Genomic DNA, 12,852 nt, shown 5'->3' with positions numbered 1-12,852 from the left:
TGCACAGAATGGCACAGACCTATCTACTCTACAATGATATCAGAGGAAGTATGGATGTATAACTGCAGGCAGGATTTCATTCATCCTTTACCTGACAGATCCCTCTGGGAGTGGTGCAGATTTTGTTTTTAGTTTTGACTGTAGCAGTGATGCTGGGAAGCAGAATTACTGATGGGAGAACCTGACTGGGGCTGTCCCTGACACTTTGGTTTGTCAGAGATCATTATTTTTGGAATAATTCAGTGGGAATAATTGCACTCAAAATTATGCTCTAAACTGATATTGTAGGAGACTTTTCTACTGCTCTTGCTTAAGGTAAAAGCCCTGTTGCACAATATTTGGATCCAGGGATTTATGCGGTACACCTAAAAAAGCCCTGTTTTTAAGATACAAAATACATACATTCTCAGTGGTCAGTAGCCAGGCTGACTGACCTATTTCTGCCTGAAGATTTCTTCTTTATCTCAGCAGAGCCAGTCACAGAGGAACTCATGACAGGAGTGCTATGTGCCTGTGCTAGTGAAGGGCTTGGGTTGAAGATTTGGTGCATTACTGGCAGGCATGACCTTCCAGGGGTCTCCAGTTCTCACTGGTCCACCTTAAGGCAGCAGGGGGTGCCTGTGCCTCTTCTCTTTGAAAGTCAACCCCTAGATGTTTCCTTCAGGCTTGTAGCTGTTCAGTTCAAGTCACAAGATCACACCTGTGCTAACCTGTCTGGAGCTTTGTGATGCAGATGCAAAAACATCAGAGAAAGATTAATACAACCAGCCATTGATTTATTATGTTCTAGAAAGCAAGGGATAAAGCAGGCTGGCATCATGCCCCGAGCCCAGCCTCCACGACGACTTCTCTTGTCCTGACATACATCCACTAGCATTTATCTTGTTTGTTCACCTTCCTCTCGCTTTAGTTTCCCAAACTTCAGGAGTTTATTTTGGCAGGCATGCTCCTCGCTGCTGCTGCTGCTGCTGCTGCTGGAGCTTTCCTCTGAGCTCTTTGAGAGGAGATACTTGATTGCAATCGAGTCCTTCTTGTTCATTTGCAAGCAGAGGCAGGAGGATTTGCTCACCTTAAATGACTCCCCCCACATACTCTGGCACATGTCAGTCCCATTTGCATATATCTGTGTGTCAAATAAGAAATGCCTCAATTACATTTAAAAATAATTGAATTAAAATCAGTTTGTATAAAATTGATAAACATTCATCACTTTATTAAAACTGGTACCAGGTTATAAAAACGTTGTCTGCAGTCCTTTACTGTCTTCCTGTGTGCTATGCTTCATCTCTTCTGAGATGTCTGAAAATGTTACCCAGTCCCACAACTGGCAAAAGTGATTTGCCTGTTTTGAGAGCAAGTGGTTACACAAAGTGCAGGGATCAACAGCTGCCCTTTGTTTCCACCCTGGGGCTGACAGCCCAGCAGCTCTCTGGGGCTGACAGTCAAAGCTGTGTGTGAGAGCCTTTACAACTTGTAGCATGTCAGGACATTCTGACATGCCTCGAAATCTGAGTAGTGCTGAAAGTGCCAGACAGTGCTTTGAATATGGGAATCTTTTTATTTACAGGCCAGAGACAGCCCAGTGGAGTCACAGCTCCGAGGGATCTCATTGTGCCTGCTGCAATGTACTTCATGGATGGGCAGGACCTCACAGGCAAAGAGAAGAGACATAATTCAGCAGCTGCCTGAAGACAGTAAGTTTTTGTCAGGCTTCCAGAGTGCTTTTACCAGTGGGATAATGTCCTTTCTGGCTCAAGAAACTGCAAATTGCAGCTTCTTGTACTCTTGTCGAGTGAATCTGTTCTGTTCTTGGTACTATAGCATTTTGTAAATCCTGTGTCATAGGACCTGTCAACCACACAACAAAGATACTGCTTGTTTGCTGAGCTCACATTGTGACAACCTTTTGCCTGCCCAGCTTGAGTTTGTCTAAAGAATATTAGCTAAAATATGGATGCTGCAGGTGCTGGAGAAGGAGTATGGAGGTTGCATAGTGCACTGGGAGCAGGGTCAGAAAAGGAAATCTCCCTCTATCTAGTTCTTTCCTTGTGTTCTCAGGGCAGGCAGTTATAGCTCTTTCTTTCCCACTATTCCTGTGATTTTAAGTAGCATTAGATATTTTCTTCCAGCTCCTGTGCAGTTCCTGAATTTCTACCTGCTTTTAACTAATCATTCCAGAAAGTATTAAAGCCTGTCACATGGGTTCGTTTAGGTCTTTATGCAAGAGACATGGCTACACCCTATACCTGTGTCCCACAGGTTCTGTAATGTGTTTGTGCTCTTCTACTTGCTAAATTGGTAATTTTATATTGACCTTCCTCCTAATTCTGCTTAAAGATCAGAGCATAATCAGAATGCTGCAGCAAATACATGGAGCACATAGCCTATTTACCCAATATGTCCCTAAATTTCTGCAAAGGATTCTAACTCTTCAGCTTCTTGGAAAATTTCCTAGTCTGTGCATTAACATTGCTTGAGGAGCACCCAGCTGGGAGAATAATGACAAGGCTAAAACTGGCCATGGTCAGTTGTGCATCCTTAATATTCAATGTTTGTTCTTTATTCAGCAGTTGTCCCAAATGGGCCTTAGAACCACTTGCATATATTACATGCAGAGCTGCTGATTGCTCCTCTGTGTGAAAAAAGTAAGGATCTGTCTACAGTGCTCTGACGTGTGAGAACTCTTTCATGAGTCCAAACCAGGGCAGTATAGCGTTTCTATATCATGTAATTTTCATATGGGAAATGTGTGCTTTTTAATTTCTCTGCAGAAATTTCATCTTTATGCTTACTTACGATGCAAGCCTATTTTTGGTGAAAAACATGGGCAACTTAGGGTGTGGTTTAGGAACAGCTGTGCCTGGCTTCAAGTGATAAGACCTCAGACCTTGCTGCATGTTTTCCCCTGCAGATGGTATATTTTCTTTAAGAAATAAGTGCAAGGGAACTCAAGGTTAAAAATTCCTATCTCTGAAACAAGGACAGTTTGAACAGAGACTGGAGATTATTTACGGAGATTATAATTTTGTTTTTCACTTCATCTGGAACTACTGATGATTTAGCACATCTGGGAAACTAAGCTGTAAGTTTCCACAGCCCATTTGTTTTTGGCCACCTTCCTGAGTCTGCTGATTAGTGTCACTTTTGCAAGGCAGACAGCAATCCTGCACTAACTGGACTGTGTCTGCCACTTATATCAGTTGCTGAACTGACTTCTGGAAGTACATGCACTTGAATTGAATTCAAAATAATGAATCTGCAAGCCTTACTACCAGTCCCTAAGCACTTCACTTAAATTTTATTTACTTCTTCAATTTGGGCAGTTTTTCATGGACTCGTGAAGTTCAACTGTTAAAAATATTCAAGTACACTTTTGAACTGTATTATATCACTCTGATGCTAAACTTACTTGAGTCACTAGAAAAATCCAACCTGACTCTGGAAAGGTCTGCAGATCAGGTTCCAGGCAACCTTGCTCCTGTAAGTCCTGTCAGTTCTCATTTTATACACTTTTGTGTCTAAAATTAGTTATCCCAACCATTAAACATTCTCGGAAAGATGGGATGGAGAAGGACAAGGTAAAAGAGAGAAAAGGACAAAGATACCTAATAGGCAAGAAAACCTTAAAAGTTCCTCAGTGGTTTGGGAATTTACATTCCAATTTTAAAAAAATAGAGGTGTGTAGATCCCCATATTGTGTAAGGAACCTTATGAAATGCATCTTAGTGTCTCTGTATGAACAAAGTTCATTTATCTTTTACTTTCTAAATCCCACTGTGGTTAAAATATCAGTGTTTCTTGAACTTTTGTTTCACAAGTGGAATGAATAGTGATTAACTAAATGTATGTCTACCTAGAGTAAGTGCTGTACATAAAAATGAATGTTTGAAAATTTGCGTACTTAAAAAGTCTGATGTAGGAATGGCTTGAAACTGCTGAAGTAAAAATAATTCACTGACGGCATTTTACTCCCATATATTCAGGAAAAAAAAAAGAACTCCTAATGCCATATTTTCTTCTTCAGTTGATCAGGTTTTCTTACCTCACTGTATGGAGTACATTTATCCTTACAGTGGTTTTTTCCACTTTCATCCCATTCCCAGTCTGTCAGCCAGTTACGAACACATATGGAATCATCTTTGCAGGCTTCATACCTTCATGGAGATTAGTGTGGAAGATACAGTTACTTCTCTCACATTTGTCAGTGGACTCAGATTCAACTCAAAGAGGTGTCCACGGGCTCTGTTAGTAACATGGTGTGATTACAATGCAGCTTAGCAACAAATCTTCAAGAAATGTGCACAGTGCACATTATCTTAGCTTGACATGTTCATAAACTCCAAGCTGGCCAGGAAGACTTAAATTCCCATGAAAACTAAACAGTTCACTCTCTACTTTTTATACTCACAGACTTAGCAAAGGGCTCGTTTTGTGGGTGTTTTCTGCTTGGTTATTTGATGTTACTGAGTGGAGGAAATCCTGGGAGGGAGGGAGGGAGTTTCATGAATGCTGCTGTTCAGTATCATAACAGAGCATAGGTATGCTAAGGGTGAACTGTCACTTGAAGGAGATGTGGGGCAAGTTTGTATTTATTAATTAATACGGGAGAAGTAGAATGATGTTTCCCAGGCAGGGGAGGTGCTATGAGGAATGTACACCAAAATAAGGAAATTCCACAAACAACAAAATCATATAAACGAATAGGCTGTCAGCCTCAGAATGACATTTTCAAGGAAGTTAAAAGGAAAAGGAAAGATAAGAGTCCTGTAGGATATAAATCTAAAATCTTAAATTTTAAGTTATTTTTAACTTGTAAGTGGTAATGTAGAAAAAAACCTATAAATGGCCTGGAATGAGTAGAGTTCTGGCTGATCCATGTGATGAGAGATCTCATGACTTACCATTATCCTACATAATTTCCTCCCTTGCACTTCTCTTTTATGTTGTACTTTTTGGCTCTTACCTTTCTTAAGGTCCACTTCCTGCAAATCAGTTAACATCTACTTAAATTTGGTCTCATTGTCTTCTGGAGAATTATTCATACCAGTAACCGAAAGTGCCAAAACAATGAGGCACAGCTTCCAGAAAGTTAACATTTAGCATGGTATTTGTAATTAGTGGCTTTGGATAGGTTTTCTGTTTGTCATTTTGAATCTTCAGGGTCATGTTTCAAAGCTATTTTGATATCAGAGGGCTGCAGCCTTACATTTTTAAATGAAATATGTGGATCATCACGTTGTCACAGAACTACGAGAACTGGACATTGAAGTAGATTTGCAAATGCAGAAAGGTCAGAAGAGGCATATCTGCAGAACCTTTACATTGCTTTTCTGGGCTTTTTGGAGGGAGAAAGAGCAATAACAAATGGAAAGTAACCAGGGCCTGAACTAAAGAGCTCAGGGTCAGGAGACATTTACTCTCAATGGGTTCATCCCTGAATCTACTGTCAGATGTAGGGGCTCTGCTGGAAATAGAGGCTAAAATCTGATAAATTAATATTCATGGTATGCATTTGGTTTCCTCAGAAATCTGAATAAAATATATTTATTAAAGTCTTTATATTTTTATTCACCATTATTTATTAACTTGTCAGATGAAATGTTTCCTAATCACAATTATTACCTGACTGTGGTTTGTTCTATAAGCAGGTGGCAAGGCATAACTCTGTTGTTAGGAGTTTTTCTATATCCCAATGGAAGTAATTAAGAAGTCAAGTTTATGAAAAGTCATGATTTGTGAAAAGTCTAATTTCTGCCGTCCAGAAACATGGAAGTTGTTTCTTCACACATTAACTAAAACCTGTGAGAAACATAAATACTTAAAAGATCCTCCCCGAACATATTAGTTCCCTATGTAAAATGAGCAGGATTATTTTTATTTTAAAGCCTTTTCCCCTGTATTTCTTATAATTAGCTCTTTCTCTTTTATAGGGCCCTTTCCTAGGTGAATGAGAAAATGACTTGTACATTGGGCTCTTTCAAAAGCAACAGTTTAACGACTACTGAGAGCAAGGAATCCTAAAACAATAGGAAGAAAAGGAAGGCCCGAAGCTAGTCAGATGAATTTCTTTTAAATTAAGTCACTGCTCATTCAGAATACTCTGCACATTTCTGGCCACAAAGACATACAGTATGCAGCAGGCACACTCCCAGTATGTAGAGAAAGTAGGTCACATCACCAGCAGTGCTACAGCATGCTAAAGGGACTCCAGTGAATAGAGCATGACAAAATGTTACTTTAAATCACCAGAAAGGGTGGGAATTCTGTCCAGGCTCTTTTCTAGCTTCAGGCCTTAAGCAGGATAAGGGAAAGGGTTTGACACTGGCATTAGGCAGGCACACAGACCAGCGTGCAGGGTAATGGGCCTTCAGTACATTTTTGATTCAGGTCAGGCATCTGTGACGCCAAAAGGGGCAATAGATCATTGCTCAGGACTTGTTTAGAGCAGATCCTCTCTCTGCCAGGACACTCTATACTGGAAAAGGGTCAGTTTTTCCTGTGCAGCAGCTCTCAATCACCTCATGATACTTTCCAACAACTAAAGTTGAAAGTGCTGTTTACCTGAAGGTTCTGGCAATGCCCAGGGAACACTGAGGATTTTGCAATGTAATATTGACCCATGATCTACACTTTGGTATAAATCTCATATACACTAAAGCTGGCTTAAACCAGTCCATAGATGCAAACTAAACTTACAGCACACATTTTCTTTCATTTTTGCACTTTCACTCGATGTAACAGTTTGGTAAAGATTTTCATGCTACCTGTTTTGGGATGCATTTGTTTTAGATACTGGTATTTTATCATTTTCCTCATTAGATCTTTTCTAAAGCTCGCTGGCAACTCCAGTGCTTTAATATCCAAATGCAAAATTTGGTTCTGAGCTTTAAGATTCAGAGCACTGAGGGAAATTCAAGGTCTCAGTCTTTATCTTCAAGGAGGTCAGTAATCTGGATTCAGTTCAGAAGATTACAAAAAACTTAGCAAGGAAGACTGCACATGACAAATCCGTTCCTGAGGCACATGAAGTTTCCTGACACAGAAATAAAATTTGTTGCTAGAGAAAGCTCTAGGAAAGCTAAGAAATACATCAGCCCTTCTCACTCTCTTCCATTACAAATCCAAGCTATGCTTCTTGTTTCCTTCTCTGGCACAAAGCAATGGAGACATATTTAAAGACAAATCCTACCAAAATTCTGCACTGCATACATGACTTTGCCCTTGGAGGGAATGGAAATGGATCCACATGTCAATAATATTCAAGTTGTATGAGCACTAGGGAAGCATGGCAGAGAGCAGCCCAAGAGAACCCTACCATGCCCTGTGTTCTATGTTTTCTGTACTTTCAAAAAAAAGCTCTTTTATAACATTTTTATTAGTATCATAATGGTTTTCCATGATTTTCATAGCAGCCTAAGGGATCCAGACATTCACAGTCCATTACTTTCATGGAAAGCTAGCACATTTAATCCTATAGTGTGAACAGAGCCTGTGGTGTTTGTGCTATGCTTCACACACACATCCAGACAAGTTACTCCAGTGACTGGGCACAACATTCATAAGGTGGTGACTGAGTTTATGTGTCCCACAGTGATATTATTTAAGATCCAACATCTCAGAAAAGGGAGGGAAGGAGAGAGAGAGGGAGGGAGAGGTATATGCTGGATAAATTGCGGTGGAAAAATCTGAGTACCCTACATGGATACAATGCTCCTGCCCCAAGACTAAGGAGAGATGGGTGCTGGGTTGTCCCACCACATGCCTCGCACTCAAAAAATAATGTAATTCTCTGATGCTGTGTTTTGGGAAACAAAGTTAAATGCTATTATGCTGCTCATTGCTATTAATAATTTTAGCATTACTTGGCTGAAGTTGTCTCTGATATTCAGGCTTTTAGAAGAGATTTTAGAGAGTGTAATGATAGAAGGGAGAAGGTCAAGGGTGAAAAATTAAGGAATGAAGCTAATTTATTACATTAATTAGTTGAAATCCCACATGAAGTGACATCTTTCCTGATTTTGTAGTGCATTTTATGCATACAAAACAAATGTATCATATCATTATCAATTATGCAAATTGAAAATGCTAGTTGCAGAAATGCTACCTCACAGACATGGCCTTTTCAAAGGGTGGGCAGGCCCTTGCTGCTGCCAGTGCCTGTCAGTGTGGCAGGAGCTCCTCTGTCACAACGCCACTGCACTGCATCCTCACCCAGAGCAGGGCAGTGCTGTCCCCAAGTCACTAAACTCATGTTAGTGTCTCCATCCTGCATTCACAGCCTGTGTTGTTATTATTTTGGGGGCAGTAGCTTAGCAGAAGGAAAAGTACAAATGGCAAACGAGAAATTCAGAAGCAGAACAAGAGAAAAGGGGGTGAAACACCATTGAATCATGGGCATATTAAAATTAAATAAAAATACTTTTATTAAAAAGCTGAACCTACCAGTCATCACAAAAGCTTTGACACAATGGAACACCCTGAATAGCAGCAGTGTCGTTGGGATGGATCCAGCGAGCAGCATGTGGAGAACACCGGTAAAAGCACTCGATTTTCTTTGTGAAATCTTCACAGCTGTGGTGGATGAGAAAAGCCACAAATAAGCCTGTTTCTGAGCATCAAGGCTACAGCCTCAGTTTTCTAGGCCTGCTTTGATGTGGATGCAATACTACAGATTAGGAGAAAAACACAGAAAAGCATCCTTTGGCCCTGTTAATGCCTAAGTTTGAAACTCATTCCTCTGGCATTGTGTACGGACTCTGACCGTGCAATTACCACAGCCAGCTACAGCACAAATGTTTCCATGCATATTTCAGCCCTATTTGTGTAAGCTTTCCGTGAACTTTTGAGGCCTTGAGTTTTCCTGGCAACAACGATTCCAGGCAATAATAAAATGTAGTTTAAAACGATAGTATAAAACTTTGTCCGTGCTGTAGCCTCATGGTTTCACTAATCTTTAGATTTTTCCCACAGCCCAGCTGAAGTTACTTAAAATTGCATACTGTGCTGCTCTCCTGGGAGTGGCAGGCAAGAGCTGTTACTTTTTCACATCTGCTTTTGCTTAATTGTTTTGTACTTTCATCCCTTTATTTCTATAACTTGCCATGTTTCACAGCTTTAACATCTAAGGGGGTACTAAAAATCTTAATTAAGGAGACATTCTTCATGGTTACAAAACCCACAGGATTATAAGAATTTTTATTCTAAATTTTCAGACGTTTCATTTCTGGACTCCTGGGTTTGTTTTTTTTTTTTTTTGGTGAGATTTAATTATCTAGTTGATGTGCTTTCTAAACAAAGGAAGAAGCTGGTCTCTATTCACTACAGATCACACTCACTGGTGGGTGATGATTGGAGAACTACAGAGGTGCAGGGTGGTTGTCACCTGCTGGGTTTTCAACTGGTTTGCATTGCTAGATCTGGTTCTATACAGAAAGCAAACTTGAAAAAACATAGCTGTGTCTTGACAAAATGTCATAAATAGTATAGACTTAGGGATTTGTGGGTTTGTGTGAGAGGAGAAGGAGAGTCAGAGGTTGGTCAGATATAGAGAAAAGGTGATGGGAACTAGGCTGGGTGACATTATCTCTCAGGTAACCTAATGTCCATCAGCAGCTGGTGGCTGCTCCAGCCCAGATCTTTGGAACCAGGACACAGAAAACATCAAAGCTGACTTACGATTTACTGAGCTGCCCACATCTGTTCCAGAAGCTGTTGCTTACTTTAATTACCGGGGAATGAGCCAATTGCTCTGTGAAGTCCGCATAGCAACAGGAAGCTGTTAGGAATGAAACAAAGATCTTGCAGTAAGTGTTCCTTTTTAACACTGTATTTGGAAGACAGAAATGTAAGATGAATCTGGTTTGGACCATAATATGATAAAGTCTCTTAGTACAAACTCGAAGGTGTACTCAAGCTCTAACAATTTTGGGTGTGAAAGTAGCAGTGTAAATGCTGGAAGAGGTGGACTGGCAAAAACAGTGCTTTGTCAAGTTGTGCCCAGAGAGTCCCAAGAATTTTACCAATGTTCTGCCAGATGCCACATCCTGAGGGATACTGACTTTGAAAACTACCAAACATAAAAAAAAAAGAGTTGAAGAATTTTAATAAGTGCTGTACTTTGCTTACAATAGAATTTTGATTTCAACTTTTCCCATTTGGTGTCTGCTACAATTAATGTTTTATACTTAATTACAATAAACCAAAGTAATCTTTGCTGTGAATATTTTTAAGCAGATGGAGCTACAAGAAAGACAAACTGCATCAGAATTTTGAAAAGAAAATAAATTAAGTCAATGAGACTTTCACAAATGACTTTGTTAAGACCCAGTATCTTACTCTTGGTTTGCATGCAGTAAAATGTCAATGAAGGAGGCTGTTCAAATACAATGTATACTGCATCTTATATATTTTTGAGAAATTAGGGGAAGTGCCAAAACAGTTACTGTGTACAATGCTGTACTTCTTGATCATATTTGGAAAAAATTAAACCACTCTTACATTTAGAGTACAGAGTGCACTCTTGCATATTTGGCTCAGGACTTGGCTTCGGTTTTTGGGTGTCCCCTTCCAGACATCCATATTGTTTGCAGGTGGATGATGTTATGACAGCAAGGAGGGTGATAGCAAACCTCAGCATTGTTCTTCAGCTCTTTTTCCTGTATTAAGAGAAGTCTTTGTTTACATCCTTTGTTTCTAGGAGAACCCATAACATTAAAAGGAAGGACTGCATTTAAAATACTACATATATAATCAAATAAAATATGCTCAGCAAAGATGCATACAGAAATATTAAGACACATTGTCCCTTCCTCTTTACTTATAACTGAACACTTACCCTTCTGTTTCATATGTCTGAAGTTTGGTGACAAGTGATAAAAGTCATCAATAATTCAGGCTATGTGTGAAAACGTGTTATCATTTTCAGTATTTAAGAAAATTATTTTAAATTTCTTACACTAAGCTGAATTATTTTTTAATCCTTCCAAGAGACATTTGTATGTTTCCCTAGATTTGAAGAAAATATTGATTAGTTCTAAAACCTGAAGAGTTTTTTTGCACACTTGGAAATTGCAATTAAATACAGCTGCAAGTGAGATAGTAGTGTTCATCACCTGAGCTGGATAAATTACATTGAATACTTGCCTTTTGAAGCTATGCTGATTTATATTTAAGAATCTGATCTGTTATTTTCTGCTTCTTTTGTAGAGTTCGGTCAAAAATGCAAGATAAAAATGTTTTATCTTTATGACTAAAATTTCTCTAAACACAGGCTATATATTAGTCAGCTATAAAGACACATCTATAACTTGTTACATAAATCAATGCATTATTCTTTATACATGTTATTAATTTAACCCTTCATTCTTTAGTTAAGTATTCCTGTTAACTTTTTGGAATAATTTTGCCTGAATAAGCACTGCAGTTCTATGCACCCAGACTTTTCAGATATAAAGAACAACTTATACAGAAGAAGAAAACTCTCTCTTCAATTTCTCTGTAATTTCTCACCTCTTTTGCTTTCCTTCTGGGTGATACTTCTCCCTGGAACAGGAACACAGTAAATTGCTTTTCCCATTTTCCACTTTATATACACACCATCTGGCACCAGTGCTCCAGAATTTGTTTGCCCTGGAAGAGTTCCTTGACCCTTTGGAATGCTAACACAGATTTATCTCAAAAGCAGATGCAATGACCAGCACATAATGCCCTTTTATTGCTTGCAAACGTCGACATGATAAAGAGGAAAGTACAAACATGGGTTAGAATTAGAAAAAAAATAGCTCTCCTATATTTCAAATGCCATTAACCCCTCCTGCCTGATTTTTCAATGATTCCTTGTATTATTAATTATTAAATTAATTTCTACAACAGTTTCATGGAGCTCTTAGCACCAAGTTGGGCTTCAGTGAATTCAAGACATTAAATGCTTTTTATTTCAGCCTGACTGCCTTAATTCTGACTAATGGCTTGCCTTGTTACACAGTAATTTTACTGCATTCCCTGGAAGATAGTCCATGTCTCCTGATTCCCAGTTTTTTGTTCTCTCTTCACAATATCCCTTCAAAACCTGCTGCTGTTCATCCTGGTTGCTCTACCTGCCTCATATGTACCTTACAACCAGTCTCACAAGCGCTACAAGAAATGGTTGATTGTACCACTGATAGTGGATCCTGATGGGATTTCATTGGGAGAGCTGCTTTCTGCAAAGAGTATTTGCATCTAAACATAAACCATTGGTTAAGGTAGACATGGTGATGACAAATAGTTGCCAAGATGACAAATCATTTTCACAGATTGTCTTGTTGTACTGTAAAGAGCAGCACCCCTCAGTACCTTGCAATTATTTAGATACATAAGGAAGGCAGCATCTGTTGTTTTTGTGTTTTAAATAGAACACTGATTTGTCAGATAATACTCTGAGGCCATTATCTACTGACCTTTTTTCTTAAAAATACAAACATTGGCACAGTAGAAGTATGATACAATTCTCAGTGAGCAAAGGCACGAGCACGATAATAAAACAATCTCTATAAGCTATAAGCATTGATTTTTATTCTAGCTCTAGTAAATGCCTCAAGGTGAAAGTCTTGCTGGCCTAAAAAGAGCCTTTTCCAGATCAGTGGAAATGGAGCAATTTTTATGTTCCAGAATGAATTTAATTAAGACAAGTTTAGAGAATGAATTTAATTAAGGCAAGTTTAAAAAGGCATAAAGTAACTATAGGAGAAAATGAAGTAAATCTAATGGATTATTACCTGTGCTTTCACTTCATGTGGCTTGATCTAGTGTTGGCTGAAATTCATGGAGCTCCTTGCTGCTTTGCAAAGTAAAGGATTGGTGTGTGCTGCTCGA

General features: G+C 39.0%; 1 protein-coding gene across 1 annotated transcript; it reads right to left on the bottom strand.

The window, feature by feature from the left end:
- Positions 1-755: 755 nt before the first annotated feature.
- On the bottom strand, positions 756-11,612 carry LOC103621909 (riboflavin-binding protein). The gene is made up of 6 exons (XM_008640772.2): positions 11,509-11,612; positions 10,498-10,655; positions 9,676-9,775; positions 8,443-8,571; positions 4,043-4,154; positions 756-1,123 (listed from the first exon to the last, which is right to left on the bottom strand). The coding sequence occupies exons 2-6, from the start codon at positions 10,634-10,636 to the stop codon at positions 878-880; spliced, it is 726 nt and encodes a 241-aa protein (XP_008638994.1). The 5' UTR covers positions 10,637-10,655; positions 11,509-11,612; the 3' UTR covers positions 756-877.
- Positions 11,613-12,852: the final 1,240 nt, after the last annotated feature.

The sequence above is a fragment of the Corvus brachyrhynchos genome, unplaced genomic scaffold (genome assembly GCF_000691975.1).
Source record: "Corvus brachyrhynchos isolate BGI_N302 unplaced genomic scaffold, ASM69197v1 scaffold48, whole genome shotgun sequence".
NCBI lineage: Eukaryota > Metazoa > Chordata > Aves > Passeriformes > Corvidae > Corvus > Corvus brachyrhynchos.
The sequence above is the reverse complement of the archived record's forward strand: the minus strand, read 5'-3'. Positions and strand labels throughout refer to the sequence as shown.

Coding starts and splice junctions, on each gene's coding strand:
- LOC103621909 (XM_008640772.2), bottom strand. CDS start 10,636: ATGCTGAGGTTTGCTATCACCCTCCTTGCTGTCATAACATCATCCACC. Junction 9,776..10,497: donor GTGCACTCTGTACTCTAAAT/GTAAGAGTGGTT, acceptor CATTCCTAACAG/CTTCCTGTTGCTATGCGGAC. Junction 4,155..8,442: donor CAAAGCTTTTGTGATGACTG/GTAGGTTCAGCT, acceptor ATCTCCATGAAG/GTATGAAGCCTGCAAAGATG.